The 26,606-nt window shown below is 52.4% G+C and overlaps 1 protein-coding gene across 2 annotated transcripts in view; it reads left to right on the top strand.

The window, feature by feature from the left end:
• The window catches only part of macrod2 (mono-ADP ribosylhydrolase 2), a 622,428-nt gene that overhangs the window by 147,805 nt on the left and 448,017 nt on the right, over positions 1–26,606 (top strand). For both annotated transcript variants that reach the window (XM_056292387.1, XM_056292386.1), the window contains exon 4: positions 24,748–24,777. In XM_056292387.1, coding sequence (XP_056148362.1) covers positions 24,748–24,777 — 30 coding nt within the window. The remainder of the gene's footprint in view (positions 1–24,747; positions 24,778–26,606) is intronic.

The following is a 26,606-nucleotide window of genomic DNA, read 5'->3' as shown; positions in this document are numbered from 1 at the left end:
GAAAAAAAATGGACAATCTCACTGACCGCCTGCTAGTCTTAGCACAGCCGTACGATAGATGCCAGGGTCTTATGTAGTAAAGCACTCCGGGCATGATTTTATTTAAATGTTGAAATATGTCACAGAAACTTCCTCTCAATTTTTCTTCTTCTTTTTCAATTTATTTCTGATTTTTCCCTTTTTCTCCCAATTTAGTGGCCAATCGGTCCCTATTTTAGTTCCAACACCCACCCTCGTACTGCATGCGTTCGCCAACTGCATCTCTCTGGCCGGCAGTCTCGAAGGAGTCGCCTCGCCACTTCCGTGACGAGGCGACTCCAGGCCTCGCCGCTGCTTTTTCCGACACACCCAGAGATGCGCTCATGTGAGGAACACAAGCCGACTCCGCCCCCCTCCCAAAGACGGCGTTGCCAATTATTGCTGCTTCGTCGAGTCCGGCCATAGTCGGACCTGACGAGAGCGGGGCGCGAACCCCCGGTCCCCAGTGGGCAACTGCATCGACACAAAGCCGGCGCTTAGACCGCTACACCACCTCCGGCGGACCCTTACGTGACAGAAACTTAACGGCGTGGTAATATCGCCGTTTTTTATGCGTTTTGCGTGCTACAGTTATTAGCTGAATGTTGATTGCCTTCCTATCTATCGGCTGCAACACAGTGAGTCATTCCTCTCTTGCTAAAACAGCCGTCATATACCTGCCATGCTGCCGTTTGCCCGTCCCGCAGGACGCCCGTCTGTCCCCAGACGCATGACTCATGCATGTTGGCAAGCACTGCCAGCATAATGTAGAGGCTGAGGGCAAAGTGTCATCACTAAGGGGCAGGCTGGTGTAGTAGCTAATGTGCCTTAACGGGAAGGGGGGTGTTCGAATCCTCATGGTACCAAACGTCAGACCTGCTGAAGTGCCCATGGGCAAGATACTGATTTCTTACCTCGTCCTCCGGAAGCCTTGTTCTGTAACCAGCCCTGCACTCTTACCTCTATTTTGGGGGGGTTCCCTTCCCCCCTTTTTCTCTCCAATTGGACCCGTCCAATCACCCCACTGTCTGAGCCGTCCCGGTCGCTGCTCCACCCCCCTCTGCCGATCGGGGGAGGGCTGCAGACTACCACGTGCCTCTTCTGCTACACGTGGAGTCGCCAGCCACATCTTTTCACCTGACAGTGAGGAGTTTCCAGGGGGGCGTGGCGCGTGGGAGGACCACGCTATGCTTCCTGGTTCCCTGTGCCCCGACTGACCAGAGGAGGCGCCAGTGCAGCGACCAGGACACACGCCCACATCCGGCTTCCCACCGGCAGACACGGCCAATTGCGTCTGTAGGGACGCCCGACCCAGCCGGAGGTAACACGGCGGTTCGAACCGGCGACCCCCCCTGTTGGTAGACAACGGAATAGACCGCCACGCCACCCGGACGCCCTTCCCTCTTACCCCTCTTTAGACGGAGAGAATTTTCCCTACAGGAATATGGGTGCAAAGGAACTACAACGATCTGCCAGGCAGACGTCGGAGAAGCGGCGTCCACGCCGGCGGTGTTGGTGGATACATGATCGGGTATTGACCTTGAGACTTCCTGCAGCCTTAACGTTCGCTGAAGTGAACATCCCTCCGCTGTGTCGTTAAATAACTCCGTTTCTCTCTCTCTCTGTTTTTTATTTTTGCTGGACCGCCTCTTCTCCGCTTTCTCCGCAGCCCATTTCCTGACAGTGTGCACCGCTGTTTCCTGCTTCTTGATTCAGTAAGCACAATGGACAGTTATTTTTTTTTTCTTTTTTGGGGGGGGGGGCTTCCTGCCCCCGATGCAGAACAAGCTGACGGTGGATCTTGTGGAAAGTAACTCAAGAGCGCACGTCGACCTTAACCGTCTCAGCCGAAAAATAAGAGGGCGCGCAAAACGGAAACACATGCGCACACAAGCTTCTTGTTTTATACCCGAGTTGACTCCGGTCCCGCTCTTCAGTTGCCCCGGTTTGTGTCGGGTAGGTAACGCTTGCGATTTCGCCACCCCTGCACCTGCTTAAAACCGTCGCCCTCTCAGAAACGACCGTATTAAGTCAGCAGTTACCGGCCGTTCGGATATTACGAGTCGCTCATTGTTAAAAGCGTGCCCGGGTATGACCGCAGAGCGGCACCGAGCCGTTTGCGCGCCGCCCTGCATTAAAGCTGAGCTTCCTCCGCTTTCCACCGTCATCTAACCTGCGAGGGCGGCGCTCACACGCAGCTGAAGAGGCACTTAAAGCCCAGAACCTTACTTGCCTCGGGTGTGCTGTCGGAGGCCGTGTTGAGTGTCGGAGTCAACGATGGGGGGCGGCGGGGGCGGAGGGGGGGGGGGAGGCATGGCTGCACCCCCTCCAGATGGGCCAGGGTGTGTCTGCTGTTCGCCGGCTCGGGCGCGCGGCCTGCTCGGCCCTAAACAGATGTTGCTCTTTAAACGGGACTTCTGACATTAACGGCGGTTAGCGCGTCCCTGCGAGGCCTCCCTTTACAGCTGCTCTCGGGCCGTTTCTTCTTTTAATTGGGACGGGGGAGAGATCATAGATTTCATTAGGCGAGCGGGGGGGGGGGGGGGACACTGAGGGCCAACGGGCTCCCGCGGACCCCCCCCCCCCCCCCCCGCTTTCTATGCATCCTCTGGGCTGTTAGCGCCGACACGGCCTCCCGCTTAATCAGCCTCCCAGGCGAAGCACTGGCCCTCGGTGAGCGGTGTCATCATGGGTGTGCAGGAGGTGTCATCATGGGTGTGCAGGAGGCAACTGCATGGGGAGGTGGTGAAGGGAGGCTTCGGTTGATTGTTATTTTCCCCTATTTTCTCCCCAATTGTACTTGCCCAATTACCCCACTCTTCCGAGCCGTCCCGGTCTCTGCTCCACCCCCCCTCTGCCGATCCGGGGAGGGCTGCAGACTACCACGTGTCTCCTCCCATACACGTGGAGTCGCCAGCCGCTTCTTTTTCACCTGACAGTGAGGAGTTTCGCCAGGGGGACGTAGCGCGTGGGAGGATCACGCTATTCCCGTCAGTTCCCTCCCCCCCCCCGCCCCCGAACAGGTGCCCTGACCGACCGGAGGAGGCGCTAGTGCGGCGACCGGGACACCTACCCACGCCCGGCTTCCCACCCACAGACACAGCCAAGTGTGTCTGTAGGGACGCCCGACTAAGCCGGAGGTAACACGGGGATTCGAACCAGCGATCCCCGTGTTGTTAGGCAACGGAAACGACCACCCGGATGCCCTGTTTGTATTTTTATTCTCGTCTCTCGCTCTCTCGCTCTCTCTTGTCTCTCTACAGTCTATCTGCCTTATCTATTCTTCACACACATACGTTAACATAGCTAGATAGCTACAGAGCTATATAGATATATGCATGTAAAATGTGCCTGCTTCTCTATTGCTAATCTGATTTCTTTCCAGACTGGGTGGCTGCAGCCAGTCCTGCCTGTCTGGCCAGTGGTGACATATCATATTTTTTCGGGAGACAATCCCCCCATGTATACTGAAGTTAAATATGCCCGCGGGACACCATTTCAGCCGGAGTGCTCGCTAAGACTGACACAGGTCTGTTACTCGATTCAAACTTGATTAGGCAAAACTGAGTAGTGAATGGGCTCCCACTTGGAGATGGGGGTGGGGGGGGTGGGGGGAGTGGAGTTATTGACAGTGTAGCAGCGGTCCCTGAGCCGGCATTAAGGGGAAAGGGGTCATGTTTTCTGACTAGAACATACACCAGCTGAAATTAGAGAGGAGGCCTGTGTGCTCCATATTAGATAAAAAGTGATGGGACATCTGATCCCGTCAATCAAGGGAGTACCTTAAACCGGACCTTTTTTCTCATGGCCCCTAGAGAGAAATACATAAACATACCGCCCCAAAAGGCAGGCTGGAGGGAACGCTGATGGGAGGCCCAATAAATTTGGGCCGATCTGTTTCACTTAAGCACAGAGGGCTCAAAGAGGTTAATCCTGGACTACATGCACAGCTCTTCAGCCTCTTCCTGTCTGTGGTCTGGTTCTGGTTCTGCTTGACTTAGCTGTCTCTCTCCCCCTCTCTCTCTCTCTCTCTCTCTAGCTCTATTTATTTTTCCTTTTCTCGCTGTCTCTCTCTCACTTAAACATGAGAAAACAGGAGGGTCATTGTTTGAGAGACCGGCTGAATTAACCACAGATAGAATCTGCCCCACTATAAACAGTCTGTGTAGATCACTGTATCACACGGTATCTATGGTGTTACCCTGTGCACGTCATCGGGACCGTGTTCGGCCACAACGTACCGCCTCCGCCACCATTTGATGTCGTGAAAGATGGACTTGAACACTAAACGGCATCCCCTCCTTCCCACCACCATACCAGGCCAAGTAGAGACATCCCTTTTCCTTGTGCTACTCATAAATGAGATATACTAGGCCATGCTTGTAGTGGCAGAAATGACGCTTATTGGGGGGGGGGGGCGTCTGGGTGGCGTGGCGGTCTTTTCCATTACCTACCAACACAGGGATCGCCGGATCAAATCCCCGTGTTACCTCCGGCTTGGTCGGGCGTCCCTACAGACACAATTGGCCGTGTCTGTGGCTAGGAAGCTGGATGTGGGCATGTGTCCTGGTCGCTGCACTAGCGCCTCCTCTGGTCAGTCGGGGCGCCTGTTCGGGGGGGGGGGCAGCGTGATCCTCCCACGTGCTACGTCCCCCTGGCGAAACTCCTCACTGTCGGGTGAAAAGAGGCGGCTGGCGACTCCACGTGTATGGGAGGAGGCACGTGGTGGCCTACAGCTCCCCCCGGATCAGCAGAGGGGGTGGGGCAGCGACCGGGACGGCTCGGAAGAGTGGGGTAATTGGCCGGATGCAATTAGGGAGGAAAAGGAGGGGGGGAAAAAATCCACCAAAAAAAGAGAAAGAAATAGCGCTTATTTCGCCACGCCGGTGGAGCTCAGACAGGCTTTCAGACGAGGTGGACGATCAGGATTTACCCACCGCGGCCCAAGAGTGCAGTGCACTTGAGACAACCGCCTAATGTATATCGTATTGTAATACGGGATTGCGGTGGGCAATTAAATGAAGAGTGCACATGAGGGCTTTTCGAGAGGTCTCACACGGTGAGCGCCATCTGACTAGATCACTGAACCAAACCTAATTAAAATTTACAATGTCTGCTTTTTCCCCCCTTCTTTGTCATAGTTTCGTTCAATGGAAATGGGACCGGAGTGTCTCGCACAATTTTTTCTTGACGACTGGGATATCTGACTTTTCTGTGCAGCACGGCCTTGTGTGTATTTGCGAGCGAGCGTGACTCTGAGTGGGCCTGGCACTGTGTTTTCTGTGGGCCAGCAGGAGCGGAGATAAGCCAATTAAACGCTTTTGAGAGCCGAAACCGGCGTCCAGCTTCATAAATGATGAACGCAGCGAGCGCCGACGCCGGTGCTTTACTTGCGCTCCCTCAATAATTAGAACTTCCATTGATAATCACGAAGTCCCTCGGCTTTGAAGTGCCGCCTTAATCCAGACAGTGTCACATTCTTTCGGGGTATTCGGGGAGAAGGCTGGAAGAAGCTAATCTGATGCCACATCTGAATTTAGCCGTGAGACCGTTCCTACGCTGTGAGAAGAACTCTTCCCCGTCTCGCCGTTTCATTAAGGAGACCCGGAGAATCCGCATCCGCTGGTTTGTACCAGAGCAAGTTGATTGCATCTTTGCGCCAAAAACATTGAATATGCCGTTTGGTTTTCACCTTTCTACCGATGATTAGCCCCCACAGTATGATGCTTCTTGCCCGACCGGGATCCAGCGAAGCGTGCCGGTTAACAGTCTATCAGCCCAACACCACGGCTGCCCACTTTGCTTTAGTCATTCATCCATCTCACCCTCCTAACTGGATTGCTGTTTAATCACATATGCATTTAGCCATCTGTGGCTTCACTTGGTTCTCGTCTCCCCCACAATGCACTCTCATCCACCATGCGCATAAATGAGGGAGCCCCTTGCTCGGCGGTCTCCTGGTAAGGATCACCTTGCAATATAGATACTGCTCTGCCGTTAATGGAGGTCACGGAGACGTCACCTTTCCTTCGTGTTTTTTTTTTTCAAACAAACGTTCCCCCCCTATTAGATTGTGGTCGACAAACTGACTGAGCGACCTGTGAGATCTTTGAAGCAATTTGTCATCGCCGCACCTTGCCGTAGGAGCAGGGCGAGGGCATGCTCAGTGTTTGGGTGTTGGGACCCCGGGACCTGTCCTCGCTCATGCTGCCCGACTGGCCGGTGACAGGAGAGACTAGCCGAGGTTAATTCAGGGAAAAGGGTGCATCACAGAAGCGTGGCGCTCAATGCATTTCAAATGGCGTGTCCTTGGGATACAAGGTTACTGCTGAGAGCCTCGCTTACGTCACGGTAGGAAACGGAGTGTGTAATTGTGGATATTACTAAAGGGTACTGAAGTTGGGTGGGGATGGGGTGACAGTATATCTGCCCTCCGACATGGTTGTTACAACAAATTTACCCAGACCTCATTCCTGCCTAGAGATTCGTCTTATAAAGGCTGTCATCACAGCAGCTTTCGCTTGGCTTACAGAGTAATGGTCTTCATCACCGCGGGGGGGGGGGTGCATCAGAGACACACCATCGAGGATCAAGGTGCTTCTGAGGTCATACTGGATTCTTGGTTATGGTGGTACACTTCAGGCACTCATATCGCCGTTATTACCAGCATGATTGATCTGGGGGTCTTCTGATAGTGGCGGCGATGGCACCAGTTACCTCTGTTTCTGATCCAGATCACATAAATATGTCCTCTAGCGGGGTCGGTTTCCCCCTCGGCTTCCTTCTGCTCTTCTTACTTGCCCGTGAAACCTTAGTATTGTTTTGCTTGTCAATTCATGAGCTGTGTGACGAGTTACACTAGCCAGCAAATACGCCCTGCGTCACGGGGTTGTTACAGCATATGAGTCGCTGGAGGAACGGCCTTCCTGCTGTCTGGTTTGCTCTTGTCGAAGTTCTCTCTGCAAAACTGGAGAATAAGTCCTTTCTATGCTTTTTTTTTGGGGGGGGATCCCCCTCCTTTTTCTCCCCAGTTGTATCCGGCCAATTACCCCACTCTTCCGAGCCGTCCTGGTCGCTGCTCCACCCCCTCTGCCGATCCGGGGAGGGCTGCAGACTACCACATGCCTCCTCCCATACATGTGGAGTCGCCAGCCGCTTCTTTTCCCCTGACAGTGAGGAGTTTCACCAGGGGGACGTAGCGCGTGGGAGGATCACGCTATTCCCTCCAGTTCCCCCTCCCCCCTCTGAACAGGCACCCCGACCGACCAGAGGAGGCGCTAGTGCAGCGACCAGGACACATACACACATCCGGCTTCCCACCTGCAGACACGGCCAATTGTGTCTGTAGGGACGCCCGGCCAAGCCGGAGGCAACACGGGGATTCGAACCGCCGATCCCCGTGTTGGTAGGCAACGGAATACACCGCTACGCCGCCCTGATGCCCCTTTCCATTCTTTCTTGCAGACACGTATGTGCATTTGCTTAATGTTCCTCTCAACCGTGAAAGTAAAACAAAAAAGCCAAAAACCTGCCACACTCCCCTGTAAGCTTCATTTGTTTCTGTTGCAGCATCTTTCTTCTCTTGTTACACAAACTCGGACCGGTGCTTTCAGTTCCTCCTTTACCGTATCTGCTGCCTCTCTTTTTTTAGGTCAGATGCTAATGGATTTCTCGCTGTTTTCTGGGCTCCGTTGTGCCAGATGTCTCAATTAGCTTAATGGGAGGGGAGATTTATTTACTGAAACTCCACACCCAGCTACCACGGGAGCACTTTTGGTCGGTGTCTCCAGGAAACGTCCAGCCAAGCCAAGGGCGCTGGGTTTGGGCGTTCAGTTTCGGTCATCGCCGCTGACTTTCCGCCGACAAGAAAAATGTACCGAATAGGAAAACTTTTCACCTTCTAATGAACGAAAGAAGAGAATGAACGTTGCAAAGGGGAAGTGAACCAAAAAATAATCGAGAAAAATGAGAAAGATTTCCTGTTTCTGCCCCGTATTTTATCACCGTTTGTAGTTGAGGTCATCTTTCTGTTTGCTTCACCACCCTAGAAAAACACAGGCTCCTAAAAATGCAACTTGTTCATTACTGAGATTCAGCGTGTCGTTGTTGTTTTGTTTTGTTTTTTTGGTGTTTTTCCTCTCCGCTTCCTGTTTTGTATTCTTTTGAAGGTGCGATAGTCGAGCGGGCCTTGTGTTCCCTGCCCCACCTCCAGTTCAACACCGTCTGACACAGGAACACCAAATCTGGCAGTCTCCCCCTAACTCCGTTACCACCGGGGGGGTGTTGCCTCTGGTTAATGCTCTTATTCTCTCTCCGCTCCCCCCCCCCCCCATCCGCACAGTGGATGTGAACTGTCTGAGGGAGTGTGACTTGGGAAGTAGACGCCGGTGTCCTGTATTACACCTACCTGTCAAAATTCCTGTCATCTGTCAGGGCCGGGGCCCTCGTCGAGATCTGCCTTGCGCGACAGCGAGTCGCTCTCACAGGAATAGTTACACCGGCAGAAGCCCCTGCAGGAAGCCCTGTATGTCATCTTTTCTCTTTAACGCTAGCCTATTTATTTTTCACACAGCAAACCTATGCACTTGCTTTTCATCTGCATATCAGCGGGGATGTGTGTGTGGGGGGAGGGGACCCCGAAAAAACTCTTGGCTTAATGAGTTTCTCATCTACCAAGCCAAACAATAAGCTGGATATAATTACTTGTGTTGGAGTTTTGCAAATGAAGAATGTGGATGCGAGCCAATTACGTGCAACAGTTAAGCAGCGCTGCAGGGTTCAGGATGGAAAAGGCAATATCATTTGGGCAAATATTACCTTTGTCGATCTAGCTAACTACCCCCCTAGATAACTTATCCAGTCTCTCTTGGGAAGTAGCCGGGTTTCTCCATGTCAACGTCTCGTCCGTGAGCTTTTGTTCCGCAGGATTTATTATAACTACAATGTGCGTGTTTTCAAAAGAGGAGTTCTGCTCTCTCTGTTCAGTGAAGAAACTGATAGGGAATATGATGCATTCTATGATGGGAGATACAAATGAGGTTTTAGTGTAGATTAACACTCAAGCTAGGTATCTGTGGCTGTATTACTTGGATGCATTAGCGAGATTCACCATATAATTTGCAACACTGGCGCCCGGGTGGCGCGGCGGTCTATTCCGTTGCCTACCAACACGGGGATCGGGCGTCCCTACAGATACAATGGGCCGTGTCTGCTGGTGGGAAGCTGGATGCAGGTATGTGTCCTGGTCGCTGCGCTAGCGCCTCCTCCGGTCGGTTGGGGCGCCTGTTCCCACGTGCTACGTCCCCCTGGTGAAACTCCTCACTGTCAGGTGAAAAGGACGAGGCATTTGGTAGTCTGTGGCCCTCCCCGGATCGGCAGAGGGGGTGGAGCAGCGACCGAGACGGGTCGGAAGAGGGGGTAATTGGCCAAGTACAATTGGGGAGAGAAAGGGGGAAAATTTCAAAAAATGATGATAATAATTTGCAACATTATCTGAAGGCCCAGACTTGACTGGCTTTCAAACAACAGTTTTGGAAGGCCTGCTGAGGTGAAAGGTCATGTCACAGTGTTCCGTGGCTGGGATTTTGTGATGAGTCAGGGGGGATGTGTTGACGTCACCCGTCAGAAATGTCCTCTGTTTTTGTGACACTGTTAAACGTGCTGCCGAGGACATCTCAGACCGAACAAATGACGCATAGCGAGATTCTGGTTCAGGAAGTCAGGAGTCGGGCGGTTTGAGGACCAGGGAGAGAGCCGTTCCCCCCATAACGCACAACCGATGTTGAGCGGCTTTTGCAGCCAGAAACCATTCAGTTGACATGCACAAAATTATTTGTTTATTCAATTGTTTATTTAACAGGGACCGTGCGCAATTAAAAGAGCCGCACCGGAGTTCGCTACAGGCAAATTTCCATCTGCAGTCCCTGGGCAGGGGGCACGATCACATAAACAAACCGCTCTCAAAGCAACGTCAGGAATCACAAGGCTCGATACCGGGAAAGACTACGGGGGGAAAGTAGAAAAAAAAAACAACAACAATTGAAGTCTTTATGGTGCTGTTGCACGTTTGATTCAAGACCTTGAAGACCGATCCGATGACACCGCCAAGAGGAAATCACCCTAATTGCACGATTCTCTAATTCCCGCAGTGTCAGCACATTTTTACTTTCTTCTCCCAGATTCGTGACTCCTCCTAAAACAACAAGTAGCTTAACTGAAAGGGATATGTGTGCTGTTTTTGATTTGTCAAACGAACTTAAGACGCTAGCTAAGATATATATATATATATATATATATATGTATATATATATATATATAAAAGAAAAGAAAGGCATGCTTTTGGGTTCAGTTTGAACGCAGTTCCGGATATAAAGCCCTCAAACTTCAGTAGTGAAACATGCTTATTTGAGGAAACGCTGACGGGAACATCAGATGGACTTCCGTGCAGGCCATCCAAATGCTCCACAGCTCAGTATCTCAACACAGCTCTTCTCTTGTGGGCAGAGGGGTTGCTGCAGACTTGCAAGGCCTTTTTTTTTTTTCCTGCATCAAGGCTAATTCAGCTATAATTCAAAAGGGTGAAACCTGAGCTATATCTATGCAAATAAATACTCTTTCCCTACTTTTTGCTGCAATATGAGTTGGCTAGGAAGGTGCACACACACACACACACACACACATACGGAGTGTGCTATCAGTGTACAGCTGGAATTACTTTTAATAGAGCCTACATGTTCTCCGCTGCCTTGAGCTTTAATGATAGCCGAATACAGGAAAGGTTAATAATAACCAGAACAACCCCGGCCCGCATTCGAAAGCCCAGGAGTGGGACCACGCCGTCACGCCCGTGGTTTTGTGGCATGGAAGTGCGGCTCACGATTAGAGACCAGTGATCGAGTGCCGGTTGGAAAGAGGGACGGCGCTTTTGAGGCACAAAATCAATTTATGTCAAATACAAACAGGGGAGGATTCTAAAAAAAAAAAAGGGGGGGGGGGTGCAATGGTGTTTCGAAGTGAACACTTCCCATTTTCATCGAAATGATCACACCTGCCGGCATTAACGTTAATACAGGTGCAATTATTTATGAGCTCCCCTCTCATCCGAGGAGGATTAGCCCGCCTTTCTGTAAGCGCTCATCATGAACCTGACAGACGTTTCTTCATTTAGAGTCTCCTACACTCTGGCTGTTGCAAGTCAGCGACGTCAGCGTCTACAAGCTGTGTTTTCTTATTTTCCTTTTTAGGACAGGGGGGCTTCAGGTCGTAGAGCCTCCGACTTGGCAGCACCATCCTGTTTCGTTAGTCAGTCTCCAGGCTGCGTCTCTGCAGCAGGCGTCGCGGAGCTCCCTCTCGCCACGCTTTGGCACGTCGCTGGGTATCCCCCTCGGAGGACCCGTGGACAAAGATGCGGAAAAGACTCGAGAAAAACCCAGTTCCGGCATGTGGAAGAGAGATTTTGCTCAAGTAGAGGAAAATCTGCCCTAATAAACCACCTCTTTCCGCTCGGCTTACACTCCCACTCAGGTTTTTATTTTGGATGTGTGGAAGGAGGTGTTTTTCATGGAAAGGGAGTTGTTTTACTGGGGTAGTGCAAATAACGCAGTGGACCTCATCTGCTGTTACAGTTTGGCTGCACTGTCCCGATCGCCTTAGGTGCATTTCGGAGATAAACTCAGTGACACCAAAGTACTGCTGGAGCCGGAGCTCCCTTCCCGCATCACCTCCATGCTAACAACCGCTGTGATCGAATAGACGCCGGTGGGGATGGACTGTCTTAAGTGCTGGCTAAGTGCATTTTGTACAGGAAGTAAGTTCGGATGCATTTAGTGTTTTAAAAAAAAAACAAGTGCATTCTGTCTTAATGCAACGTTCTCCACTTACGATACACGGGCTCCGGTGTGCACCGTGCCCCCCCCCCTCCGCTCACTGTGAACCCCTTATTTTGGGGAAACTTCTGAAGTTTTCTGTGGAGAGAAAGGCAGCCATTTGTAAAAGGAAAGTTGATTCAGAAATCACACTTCAGTGGCTGAGGATCTCCAATTTAATGCTGTCCTGGCTCTTCCGTCTGGAGGAATCCCAGCTGTGTTATTTGGGATATAGTGAGGGAAATGTCTGGCTGCCTGGCGGGTAAGTAGCCGTGGGCGGTGGACTGTGAACGCCTCCGAGGAACCATGCGGGCCGTTACTATACCGACGACCCGATCACCAGCCGGGAATAGGCCGCATTAACGCGGGGGCGGATACATCTGGAAACGTGACCGGGGAAACCCATAATGTGCAGCCGTTGGCCCGAATATTGTGGGAGCCCCAAACTCAGCATTTGGTCCTGTGAAGTCTGCAGATAACAACGTTTAATGTCAGGCGGGAAGCGACGGTGCCTGCTCGCAGTCGGTACCCAGACCGGTGAACCCCAGGTGAAATGTCATGCGGGGCATGGATGGTCACTTATTTTGGGGTCACACTGGGTCTGGCGAGCGGTGTTGAGTTTCGGAGGGGCGGGCTGACCCAATTTCTGGCTGAGGTCGTCCCCCCGTGTATTCCTGTATCGCTCATGATATGCTAACGCAAACGTAGCATTCGTCATCCCGCTGCATGACAGGCCTGCATTTCCCTAATTCAGATCACACCAACACGCCTCGTGTGCCTTGTTGGTGTTGTCAGACGTTTCCCAGGGCCTGCGAGTGGTTTGCTGCACCCCCTATAACGTGCATGGGCAGAGTACACTCCCGTAAAACACGGCGCTCCTTTTACTACTTCATCAATTCTCATTTATCACGTCTAATTTTGTCATTTATCATCTTATTCCACGCAGTTTATGTGCATTTCTGCAGCGCTGTGCGTGTCAGCGAGAGGCGGGGTGCCGTTGCCGTGTTTGATGGGTAGTTTTACAGAGAGGTTTACATGCAGGGCGCTGGGAAAGCCCCCCCGCCCCCCCCCGCCCCCGTTAAAAGTGATGCGAAACTCCGCTCCACCTTTCCCAAATCCTCCAGAGTCAGTTTAGTGACGCTGAAAACACAGTGCTGTGGAATTACCCTGCAAATAAATAATTGAGAACAATTTTTTTTCTTTTTTGCTTCCCCTGATTGCGGTTTCTCACAGGGCGCCGGCAGCCTAACGTTGTTTATGACACCCGCGGCGCGGTCGTGACTGTAACGGCGGGAACAGATCGAAACGGCTTCATTTAATGAACCCTGCGGCATCCCCGGCCTCCCTGCTCCTGCTCCCCGCTCCCGCTCCTGCTTCTACTCCTGCTCCCGCTCCTGCTCCCGCTCCTGCTCCTGCCCCTGATCCTGATCCTGATCCTGCTCGTGCTCCCGCTCCTGCCCCTGATCCTGCTCCTGCTCCCGCTCCTGCTCCCACTCCCGCTCCTGCTCCCACTCTTGCCCCTGCTCCCGCCCATGCTCCTGCTCCTGCTCCTGCTCCCGCTCCCGCTCCTGCCCCTGATCCTGATCCTGCTCCTGCTCCCGCTCCCGCTCCTGCTCCCACTCCCGCTCCTGCTCCCACTCTTGCCCCTGCTCCCGCTCCTGCTCCCGCTCCCGCTCCTGCTCCCGCCCCCGCCCCGCCGCACAGCTCTTGCGGGTTGGTCCTCTCATTCATGTCGATAGGCCGCGTCTTCGGTTCCGGAAGCGGTTGCCGGGTAACACCCCGGCGGCCGCAGCGTTGTCTTCAGTGCCTGAATTTTTGGTGCCGTTGGCTTTTTCCCTCGGCGACATCTTAAGAGAATATACCCCCCCCCCCACCCCTGCTCTCTTCCGGCCCTCCTGCAGTTTGATTTCCTTGTCATTTCTCCCGGCTCCCATCCCAGAATTAGGGGTTGAGCAGATGCGAGCGGATGTATATTTATGAGGCGGATGTGTATTTCTGGGAGGAAGGAGCGATGCGGAAGGTGACCTTGTTAGATAAAAGCGGGGCGCCGAAGCCACGCGATGAAAGGGAGCGGGATCATCCCGGGCTCATTAATGTGGATTTGAAGGTTAGGTAATTATAACAATAGATGTGTGGGCCGGCTTTGGCATCTGGTATTGTTGCTTTGTTAGGGAGGTGACAAGGCGGCAGAGGGAAGGGGATTCATCACCGCGACACCCGCCCGTTGTCATAATCACGCGCGCAGGCGTCGCACAAAGCCAACCGCTGTATTTCTTGAAAGACGCTCGGCGACAACAAAAAAAACAAAAGAAGAAGAAATCGCTTCAACCATCGGCGGCGGTGTTATGACAAGTTTTGTTATGAATATGAATAACGTGAAGACACCAGCCGCGGTCGCCTGATATTGAAATGAGCAATTCAAAGGAAAAGCGACCGAAAATAGAGCGCGCGTTATGGTAATTCCTCTCTGATTTTGGACAGTTCAGTTTTGATTTGCGAACGCAGACGCGCCTCCGCCAAAGCCGCCGCGGCCGCAACGAGCCAGGCAGAATTTATGCCGTTGTTGGTGGCGGGCGGACGACCGAGTTTGAGAGAAACCAAGGTGGCACCTCTGAATGCAAATGCTAAAAGCCGCCATTCCCTGAGACATCCGGCCTCCGGCCTCCAGGTTACATCACTACTCCCCCCCCCCTTTTTGTCCCCCGGCCAGTTACCCCACTCTTCCAGACTCACCACTTCACGCCAATTCACGTTTGCGGAGGCCTCACCCAGCACCGTCCATATAGTGTCTTTGTCCACGTCTGCGTCCAAGTTTGTGTCTTCGTCTGATTGCTGGGAGAGCCTGGTCTGCTGCGTCCTGTGGGCCCCGGGGACCACGGCCCTGCCTGGAGCTGAGCCCGAGGAAGTAACACCGAGGGCGGTCTGACAGGACGCGGAAGCGGGGCAGGCTAAGCTAACTGCTAGCCCATGCAGACCGGCGGCTCCAACAGTCCTCCTCGTTCCCTTGGACAGTGATTTTGTTGTTTAGCTTGGATATGTGTGTTCTTGTAGTTGTTGTAGTTCTTGGATGTGGTTTTGTCTTTGTGTTGCACTGCCGTGGGCCGGGGGAAATGGCATTTTGTTTCATTTCGTGTAAGCAAATACATGAAATGAAATGACAAATAAAATATTCCTGATTCCAGTCCCGGTCGCTGCTCCACCCCCTCTGCTGATCCGGGGAGGGCTGCAGACTACCACATGCCTCCTCCCGTACATGTGGAGTCGCCAGCCGCTTCTTTTCACCTGACAGTGAGGGGTTTCGCCAGGGGGATGTAGTGCGGGGGGAGGATCATAGCATTCCCCCCAGTTCCTCCTCCCCCCCAAACAGGCGCCCCAACCAACTAGAGGGGGCGCTAGTGCAGCGACCAGGACACATACCCACATCCGGCTTCCCACCCGCAGACCCGGCCAATTGTGTCTGTAGGGATGCCCTGACCAAGCCGGAGATAACCCGGGGATTCGAACCGGCGATCCCTGTGTTGGTAGACCGCTACGCTACCTGGACGCCCAGCATCACAACCTTTTAGGCGTAGCGAGCAATTTGCCTTGGAAAAGGGTCACTGATGTTTACAGACAGCATTTCAGCCGCGGCGGCCATAGAGGTGCAGTGAGCTCTGCTTTTGGGTGGCTGTTTTACTCGACTGCCCTGAAGTACCTCTGACCTCCAGCCTCACGGCGTGTAGCCTTCTGAGGACGGTACCCTCCCTGCAGGATATTTACTGTCACTTGGTGTGGGAGAACATGGAGGTGCTACTGGAATCCTGCCACCTCCGGCCCAGCCCGTCTGGCTCGTCCGGGCCCCCTAGGGAAAACCAGCAGCTCCAAAGAACTGCAACGCCAACCAGAGTGATCAGGCGAGGCAGCTCGAGCAGGAGAGCTGCGTGCAGGTTTAATGTGCTGCTAGCAAGAAATACAACTGCCACCTCTGCTCTCTCGTCCCATAAACGTTGGCTGCTTTAAGTTGCGTTTCTATTTATGTGAGCTTTGGCAGGAGATTTAAGAGAGAAAAAAAGAAAAACCCTTGATAAGTTTGGAATTGCTTCAGATCTGCAGACACAAAATGGAAGCTGCTGATACGGATCTTCATTATCAACAAGGTTGTGTGAATGCAAATGCACTTTTGTATGTATGTATCTATATGTGTATGTATGTGTGTATGTATATGTATATCGAATGTATGTGTGTATGTGTATAGTATGTATGTATACGTATGTGTGTATGTGTATATTATGTATGTATGTGCATAGTATGTATGTGTGTATGTGTATGTATGTGTGTATGTGTATATGTATGTGTGTGTATGTGTATAGTATGTATGTATGTCTAATATGTATGTGTGTATGTATGTGTGTGTGTGTGTGTGTGTACAGTATGTAATGTGTATATAGTATGTATGCGTGTGTATGTGTATGTATATAGTATGTATATGTATATATAATACATGTAGGAAAAAAACTTTTAATACATAGCAGTACAAACTTGTTTCGTGCGTCGTGCACTCATCAGCTGCTAATGCTAACATTAGCATTATATATGTATATGTGTGTGTATATATATGTATATATATTTAAATATAAAAATGTATGTGATACATATACTGGTGTGTGTATGTGTATTTAAATATATATAAAATGTATGTGATACATATACTGATGTATGTGTGTGTGTGTATGTGTGAATGTGTGTGTGTGTGTGTGTGTAAAAATGTATATATAAATGTGTGTGGTACATATGCTAATGTGTTGTGACGTATGTATGTGTGTGTGTATATATATATATATTTAAATGTATATAAAATGTGTGTGATATAGTATATACTGTGTGTGTGTGTGTGTGTGTGTGTGTGTCCAGTAATACACTACTTCGCTTCCTCAGATAGCAGCGCTTACGTTTAGGCCCAATAGCCCTGCTTGTTAGGAGGGCCGGTGGAGTGGAAATTCAGTGCGGGGCAAGGGTGGTGGTGGTGGTTGGGTGGATAACGTTACTTTGCTGAGGAAGGCTTACCAGAGTTCCTTCTCTCCACTGATTTCTTTGAACGTTGGCAACGCAGAGCGGAGCTGTCAGCCCATCACAGCCCCGCAGACGAGAACACCTCCGGACCAGCCGAGTTGTATTTGATTCAGCGGAGTCGCTGGTTCGTCGTTGGAGCTCGTTCGGTTGTTTCAGAAATTCCTCGGTTTCTCAGGTCTTCTCAGTAGATTAGTGGGATTGCCGCCGTCGCGGTCAACTGATTCACAATTATGTATTCTGAATACAGCAACAGAAGGAGCCAGAAAGACAGGAATGTGGCTCGCCGTTTCCAAGAGCGGCTCCATTGACCTACTTCATCCTCTCATTTGCAGCAGTTAGGGCGGTGTAGAGTCAGGTTTGCAGAAACATCTATCTAAATTCCTTCCGGTGGACTGGTAAGTGACAATTCAGAAGCAGCGGGTGGACGGCAATAATAAAAAATTTACTGATACGATGCCGCTCGGAGCTGCTATAGAACAAAAGCATGGACTGTGGCTATCACAGTTCATTTGACTTGTGATATATTTACTGAAATTCCCACTAAAGTGCCTTTCAGATTTACACACAGAGATAGGCCGCAACTATTATATTGCGGCGCCCGGCCCAGTTCCTTTGAAAAATTGCACCAAGTTTTTTTTTTTTTTTTTTTTTTGGACTCAGCAACCTATCTATTTGCAACAAATTGGGCAACTTGAACCATAAACTTTTTTGTTTTATTATTAGTTTCTCTGCCCCACCTTTTTATGCCGGAGCCACTGCAGAGTATGCTATTAACCTCTGAGCTTATTGAGATGCGGTGTGAAGGGGGGGGGGGGTAGCGATAAGCTGAGTGTTTGTCTGATGCAGCATATTCAAATGGCTCAGCCGAGGTGGCGGGACCGGGCGGTAAATATCGGGTCGGTTCGGCCGCCTTCGGGTTGTGCGGTTACACACTGGCACTTCCCCGCTCGGCTGCACGATCCGGGCCTCCGACGTGACGTCGAGCACACAACCCCGGATGCAACGCCTCAGTGCCCACCACATACACACACACACACACACACACCATGTCGTCCTATACTTGTGGGGACCCTTCATTGACTACATTCATTCCCCAGCCCTTAACCCCCCCCCCTTTTTTTTCTCCCCAATTGTATCCGACCAGTTACCCCACTCTCCGAGCCGTCCCGGTCGCTGCTCCACCCGCCTCTGCTGAGCCGGGGAGGGCTGCAGACTACCACATGCTTCCTCCAATACATGTGGAGTCGCCAGCCGTTTCTTTTCACCTGACAGTGAGGAGTTTCACCAGGGGGATGTAGCGCGTGGGAGGATCACGCTATTCCCCCCCGAACAGGCGCCACCACCGACCAGGGGAGGCGCTAGTGCAGCGACCACGACACATACCCACATCCAGCTTCCCACCCGCAGACACGGCCAGTTGTGTCTAACCGGCGATCCCTGTGTAGTAGGCGACGGAGTAGACCGCCACGCCACCTGGACACCCCCTGGCCCTTATACTTAACCTCAACCATCAAAACGACATGGTTAACCTTAACCCTTACCCTAGCCTTAACCTAATCCTAATTCTAACCTTAACCCTAAAACCAAGTCCTAACCCTACAATAGACCCTTTTCTTCATGGGGACCCATAAAATGTCCCCACAAGGTAGGGGGGTTTCGGGTTTTTTCTATCCTAACGGGGACATTTGATTCCCGTTAGGATAGAAAAACCTTGTGTACGCACACACACACACACACAGGGCTCACACTATTAGGCCACCAGCAGCCTGTCTTTATGTCCGCCTCCCAGATATATGGAGGCAGTGAGATGCGGGGGTGCGTCCTCCATTCCATTTCACCGTGTTTGTGTCTGCTTGTCTCCTGGATTCCAACGCCACGATTCATAAACTCCGCCGTGCCGTGAAGTCCGGCTTCGGTGCCATTCGTCAATATCTGCCCGCCGTGGAAATGCAGAGCAGGGTCTCCAGCTCGGTGTCGCTGACTGAGGGATTTACGAGGGGGGGACTCTCGGGGGGGGGGGGGGGTTTAGGAGTTCAAAGGGCAGGCAGGAAGTGTGCGTTCCCACAGTGTCAGTGGCGACATGTGTGAGATGGGCCAGCCTAATGCTGTGGCTCAACGCTTCCTAATGACCTGCCATCTCCAGGCAGCCCGAAGGAGCCGGCGCGCCAGAGATTTATGACCCGTGCCTTGGCTACCGCCGGGACAGTTGGTCGCGGCGTGTCGGAGAAGTCCCAGCTTTCCAGTGTTTACAGTTTCAGCCGGGCCGTGGTGAACTGTCCAGGCCTGTCTTCATGATTGGTCTCGGGAACAGAAAGCTGTGATCGGCGTATCAGTTTAGCTGCCCTGATCTGGTCACTGTGACTGTTCTTGAGGTGGAATTCTTGTGTTTTCTCCTTGAAGGGTGGTGGAGGGGGGTGGGGTGGGGGATAAGATCCTTAAAGTTCCCCCGGGAGACATGGAGACAGACTCTAAAACAGAGGACGTCTTTCTCTCCTCAGGCGCTACTGTGGCAAAGGGAGAAAAAGACGAGAAAAAGAAGAAACTAGTACAACAAAACAACCAAGAACCAGGTTCAGAAAGACAACTCTGCCCTGGACCGCTGCAGAAGAAAGTGATAATGATCCCCCGGTGGTTCTAATTGTTGGCTCTCCCACCGCTTTGCTGAAGGCAGAAATGTGTTGATCCGCTACAAGATCGCCAGACTGGGCTCAGGGCAACACGAGCAGCAAGGAGAGCCGGTGTATAATTAATACACACACTATAAAATATGCATTATTGGCTGGATGTGGCCAAATATGGATTTCTGTTTTGATTTTCGGTCCGTATAATTAAAGCACTTCTTGGGCCAGTCGTGTCGAGTAAATGGTGTGCAGGCTCGCGGTGCAGCCGGCGGTGCCAAGGATGGAGGGCAGGCCCGGTGCTCTCCAGTTGGTTAGCTTTATTTGTCTCCCGCTTCCCGGCTCCTGGAAGTGCATTTGTTAAAGCGAGTTTCCAATCGTTGGGGGGATTTAAATGTCTCCCTCGAGGTCCATCGCCGTGAGCCGAGTTCATTGACCCTGTCAGGAAAATATCGTTATTTTAGACATTCGGCTCATTGAGGGAGAAGAGAGGAGGACGCAAGGAGGTTGACGAGGAGGGGAAAAAAGGAAGGGCAGCATCAAGGCAGAGCAATCCAGAACATGTTCGCATCCCTTTTCTACTCGCACTTCTTTCTTCTTCTTCTTTTTTGTTCCCCTTCAGATTGCCGCTGAAATGAGACGGCTGGTGAATGTCCTCCGTCTCCAGTTGCGCCGCCGCTGCAGTCACTCAGACATGCATGTGGTCCGAAAGCACCAAACACCTCGGCGTCTGTACCCCCCCCCCCCCCCCCCGCAGGCCCGGCATCCCCCAACACACCATCCCACACATGCATGTATATGGGCAGAAGGTGTCAAACTGATTAGCATCCTCATCTCCCGTCCCTCATTAGGTGTGGAGTAAATGAAGCACCCCACCCCCACCACCACCACCCCCCCCTGGTTTGCATTTCCATAATGTCAGGTAATTTAAACCCCAGTGTTGGAAGAGCTCGGGCGTCGGAGACTCCTCAGAAGAAAAGACAACACCGATGGACTATGCGGCCGGCCCGCCGTTGCGGCCCGCTTTCGCTGTGCGACCACTGGATCCGACAAAGCTGCGGTTCAACACGGTTTGCAGGATTTTGCCGGGCGTTTCCTTATGATGTGCATTGCCGAGGATTCTCACAGAAAGAAAACGTGCTCCTTTGTATTAAAGCCTTTATTCTACATTCCCCCTGTACTTGCCCGTGCTTTTCAGTGGTTAAAAAAAAAAAGGCTATTTTATTTTATTCCTCTTCTCCCGCCACGGCGAGGGTAGGCTAATTTCGAGCCGGCGGTGCTCTGGGCCGTGTTGTTGATGGGGACGGCCGGGTGATTGCGGAGGCTAAACAAACAGGCTTGGAAAGCACAAACATCTCTTTCATCGCGGAAAAACCTGGAAAGGTGCAATTGTAAACATGACAGCGGGCCGTCGGAGCGACCCTGTTTGTGCTCGTGCCTTTGTGTGCGTGCGCTCCGCTCATGTGGGTACGCGCACAACAAAAGCACTTGATAAAACCCACATTCTGCAGTCAACGAGCTTCCTTTGTCCCTGCACCCACTCGTGTGTGGGGATCAAATGAGAACGGTGCAAAACACTAATGGTGCTGTGGAAGGGTCCAAAAGCACCCTTTAGCCCCCCCCCTCCTTTAAATCAAAGGGGGGGGGAGGGGTGCACATGATTGAAGAAGTCTTCCCCGATGCAACGGGTTTATTATCTGTTGCTTGCACACCTCGCGGAGTATACCTACATCCGGGCCCGGTTCAGAGCAGCAAACGATAACCGTTGAATGGGTATTCACTGCGTGGGCAGCGAGTGACAGACGACGCTGCAGTCGGATCTGGAGATCGTTAAAGGCGCGTCGCGAGGTTGCGGTTCTGCCGTTGCCCCTTGGCTCAGCCACGCTCCAAGCATGCGGGCGACTCGCTTTCCTCTTCGCTGAGACCCGAATGAAAAGATCTGGTTGAAACCCCCTCTGATCTCGTGTACGTCTCCCACTGGTGACAGCAGAACTCAACATGCTTTGGATTCAGCGGCATCGTTTCCAGTTAGCTAGCTGTCAGCGACGCCCCCTCATGCAGAAACACTCCGGGCGATTTGGGAACCAAACTGTCCCGGAGCAGAGATCAGTAAAACAGACAGTCATACACTGGGTCTGTTTTATTTAGTTGTTTATTTGTTTGGTTGGTTGGTCGGTTGGTTGGTTGGTTGGTTGGTGGGTTGGTTGGTGGGTTGGTTGGTTGGTTGGTCGGTTGGTTGGTCGGTTGGTTGGTTGGTGGGTTGGTTGGTGGGTTGGTTGGTGGGTTGGTTGGTTGGTTGGTTGGTGGGTTGGTTGGTGGGTTGGTTGGTGGGTTGGTTGGTGGGTTGGTTGGTTGGTCGGTTGGTTGGTCGGTTGGTTGGTCGGTTGGTTGGTCGGTTGGTGGGTTGGTTGGTTGGTTGGTTGGTTGGTGGGTTGGTTGGTTGGTCGGTTGGTTGGTCGGTTGGTGGGTTGGTTGGTTGGTTGGTTGGTTGGTTGGTTGGTCGGTTGGTTGGTCGGTTGGTTGGTTGGTTGGTTGGTTGGTGGGTTGGTTGGTGGGTTGGTTGGTGGGTTGGTTGGTTGGTCGGTTGGTTGGTTGGTTGGTTGGTTGGTCGGTTGGTTGGTTGGTTGGTTGGTTGGTGGGTTGGTTGGTTGGTTGGATTTCCTGGAGCGAATTACCCCACTCTGCCAAGCCGTCCCAGGCTCTGCTCCGCCCCCTCTGCCGAGCCGTCCCGGGCTCTGCTCCACCCCCTCTGCCGAGCCGTCCCGGGCTCTGCTCCACCCCCTCTGCCGAGCCGTCCCGGGCTCTGCTCCACCCCCTCTGCCGAGCCGTCCCGGGCTCTGCTCCACCCCCTCTGCCGAGCCGGGGAGGGCTGCAGACTACCGCATGCCTCCTCCGATACAGGTGGAGTCGCCAGCCGCTTCGTTTCACCTGACGGTGAGGAGTTTCGCCAAGGGGATGTAGCATGTGGGAGAATCATGCTGCTCCCCCTCCACCCTGAACAGGTGCCCCTGACCTACCAGAGGAGGCGCTAGTGCAGCGACCAGGACACATACCCACATCCGGCTTCCCTATTGTGTCCGTAGGGACGCCCGACCAAGCCAGTGGTAACACGGGGATTCGATCCGGCGATCCCCGTGTTGGTAGGCAACAGAATAGACCGCTACGCCACCCGGGCGCCCACGTATGGGGGTCTGTTTGAGACATTTAATCTCCGTCATATGCGAGTCCTCCGTCAGGCCACACAGACCTAACACCGCGTCCTCGCTGTGTTAGATGCTACGCCTATGAGTGAGGAGCTCCTCTCTGAGCTCATGTCCGTCCAGGACATCACAGCGCTTTGTGTTGGGCCTTGTCCCCAAACCGAACCCCCATAAAGCGGCGATAAGCGTCCCCCCGTTGCACAGCAGCCAACGCTCGCACACGGACAAGACTACAGGGCACCGCACTTGCTTTTAATGAGCCGCATGTTTTATTGAGCCTAACCCGGGATGCCGAGGCAGAGGTCCGTCAAGGCAGAAGTACTGACGAGAAGTGGGAATTGAAATGAGCAGTCACGGCGCTCGGTGCCCAGCTGCTGATACTCGTCCGTTCGGCAGAATCAACAGATCATCGGAGGAGTCGGGTTCCCCCTCCTCGCTTTCTCCACGGCCGGTCAGTGCTCGTATCTCCGTCCGCTCTCCTCGTCGTGACTTATCAAGGCGACGTCACGAGCTGACCTACGTTTGCTAATAGAGACGTGTTGAGGCGAGCGTATGAGGGAGTCTTCAAGGCGCCCCGGCGTGTAACCGGGCTTTGAAAAGGTCAGATCCAACCGCAGGTTGCGTCCCGTAATGACTACAATGTGACGAAGGCTCCGATGGGAGACTTTCAGCAGTTTATCTGAATAATCCCGAGTCGCCGCCAAAGCCTCGAAGGGGCTTCATACGCTTTTTACATTTACACACCGAACCCCCCCCCCCCGAAAACAGGTGGATGTGTACAGCGGACAACACCCTCTTTACTTCGGATTAAGTCCAAAATCTCCTTTTCGGCGTCCGGGCGGTGTGGGCGGTCTATTCCGTCGCCTACCAACACAGGGATCGCCGGTTCGAATCCCCGTGTTACCTCCAGCTTGGCCGGGCGTCCCTACAGACACAAGTGGCCGTGTCTGCGGGTGGGAAGCCGGATGTGGGTATGTGTCCTGGTTGCTGCACTAGCGCCGCCTCTGGTCGGTTGGGGCGCCTGTTCCCACGTACTACGTCCTCGTGGCGAAACTCCTCACTGTCAGGTGAAACGAAGCGGCTGGCGACTCCACGTGTATGGGAGGAGGCATGCGGTGGTCTGCAGCACCTCCCTCGGATCGGCAGAGTGGGTGGAGCAGCGACCGGGGCGGCTCGGAAGAGTGGGGTTATTGGCCGGATACAGTTTAGGACACAAAAAGGAAAAAAAAAACCTCCTTTCCATAGAAAACTGTGAGGATGTTGAGGGAGTGCATCAGAGGATGGATGATGGATCCTTCCTCCAGGTTGGCTAGGGCAAGGTAGACGGTGCAGTTACAAATATAGAGATGAAACGCTTAATGGCAACACTCGGTGATGAAAGCATCCAGAAGAGAGGAAGGGTGGGCACTGTGACGGCGCTGCTGTGTCTGACGGAGGCCAAGGTTCTTACTGTCAGACAGGCGGATCCGTCTCCATACGGCACCGTGTCCCCCACAGGAAGCGGCCACCTGAGTCACCAGAGTAATACAACAGAGTAACACAAATTCATATTGACATTCATCTTGGTAGTCATCGCTCCTGCTCTTCTGCCCCCCCCCCCTCCCAGCCCCCCTCCACTCTGTTCCTATAGCAGTTACTGCTGTGATGGTGCCAACCGCTGTGGCAGCCCGGTAAAGGGACGTGAGACGGAGACCCTCCCCGTTGTTTTTGACCTCTGCTGAAATGCAGGTTTTCATGGAGCACTTTCACCTCCCCCTTCAGCGCAGCATTTACACGGCGGCTGCATCTTCGGGGCGGCGCCGCCGCCGAACGTGACGCCTTGCTTCACGAAGGCGTTTACTGTCTCATAATGTGTGTACCAGCCACTTAATCCCAAAATCCATCACTTTACAAAGTGGATTTGTAAGCCAAAAATGTAATGGGTGTCTTCGTGGATCTGTTGAGTGATTTGAATGTTAAAACTAACCTGTTTTTTGTTTTTTTCTCCTTTCCTTTCAGCAAACTCCAGTCTTCTGGGAGGCGGGGGAGGTGAGTGGACGCTTTCCCTTTCTTGTTGTTTATTTTCACCATATCGCGCCTCGTCCTGAGGTCCGACGGGATTAAATCACTTCAAGTGACACCCTTCGAATGTGGCATATGGCCCGTCTGGCTACTCCTCCCTCCGTGGGGTAAGGGCAGACTTCAGTGTCCGGTTCCTTCCGAGCACCTTGGCGTGCAGGGCCCAAACATCCCGGCGCGGCGCGGCGCCACGCCGGGACGCGGTTATTACTTCGCCGGTCTGCCGAACAACATTATCATCAAAACGACGGAGGAAATCCAAGGCGGCCAACCGCCTCGTGGGGATAATGGGTGGGTGGGTGGGGGGGGACCCTGGTAGATCGCCGCTGCCCCCAACGCCACCTTTCTCCTCCTTTTGAAATGCGAGTCTCAAGGTGACATGATTGAAATAATCAGTCTCGGGCGCGGCGGGGCGTTGTCGCAGTAAAAAAAGCAACCCGCTCAGATGTGGAATTTTGATCTGGTTTCCGAAGGGGAGCCTCGGTACGCCGTCTCGGATGGGTATGCAAAAGTGAAATAAGGCCACCGCTTCAGCCTTGTCTGCTTATCCATCTGGGCTGTCATTTCAGATGTGGCGTCCTCCCCCGACATCATTCTGCTACGGGCCGGGCCCGCATTTCTATCACGCAGCATATCTGATCGACAATTATGGATCTAGAGCTTTGTGGGTTACTATAACTTGTAAAAATAAATAAATAAATATATATATCTCCATCTATCATATACATATATATATACACACACACACACACACACACACACATATATATAGTATATATATATATACACATACACACATACACACACACACACACACACACACACATATATATATATATATATATATATATATCTCCATTATCCAAGCTGCTTACCCCAATTGGGGTCGCGGGATGCTGGAGCCTATCCCAGCAGTCATTGGGCAGCAGGCGGGGAGACACCCTGGACAGGTCGCCAGCCCATCACAGGGCCGATACACACACACACACACACACACACACACACACACACACCTAGGGACAATTTAGTACGGCCGATTCACCTGACCTACATGTCTTTGGACTGTGGGAGGAAACCGGAGCCCCCGGTGGAAACCCACACAGACACAGGGGAGAACATGCAAACTCCACACAGAGGACGACCCCCTCCAAGGTCTTCACAGCCCCAGGGTTCGTACTCAGGACCTTCTTGTTGTGAGGCGACCGCACTAACCACTGTGCCGCCCAAGATATTTGTTGGCAGACTAGTGCGTCTCTCTGGCCACCTCACTGTTGTAGACAGGGAAGGGGGAATCGAACCTGGGGTCCCCATGCCACGGGCAACTGCACTAGCCAGTAAACTAAAGGGTCCGACCCTATATATATATATATATATATATATATATATATATGTGTGTGTGTGTGTGTGTGTGTGTGTCTAATCTGTCTGTGTAGATTAGATGTCGTGAGTCGTTATCTACATTAAAAGAGAATAGTAATGACGTCCAACCAGAAAGTGGCTGGTCCCCGGTCCGTGCAGAGAGGGTACTTTATGGGGTGGTGTAGAGAGCTATGGGAGTCCTGCTCATAACCAGCCACGCTGCCTGACGTGGCCATCATCTTATCGGATGCATGGATAAAACCGTAGCCTTTCCAGACATCTGTGGCGGTGAGTCTTCCAGATCTTTGTCACTGACACAGAGAGGCCCTCAGAGGACTGATTACAGACAACTTAAGAACTAGTCTGATTGAGATCAGAGGTCGAAGACACGCGTCTCAAAAAGCAAAAAAAAAAAAACAGTACAGACCCAGAGAAGTAGA

Source organism: Lampris incognitus, chromosome 13 (assembly GCF_029633865.1).
Source record: "Lampris incognitus isolate fLamInc1 chromosome 13, fLamInc1.hap2, whole genome shotgun sequence".
NCBI classification, from domain to species: domain Eukaryota; kingdom Metazoa; phylum Chordata; class Actinopteri; order Lampriformes; family Lampridae; genus Lampris; species Lampris incognitus.
This window is presented reverse-complemented; position numbering and strand designations above follow the sequence as displayed.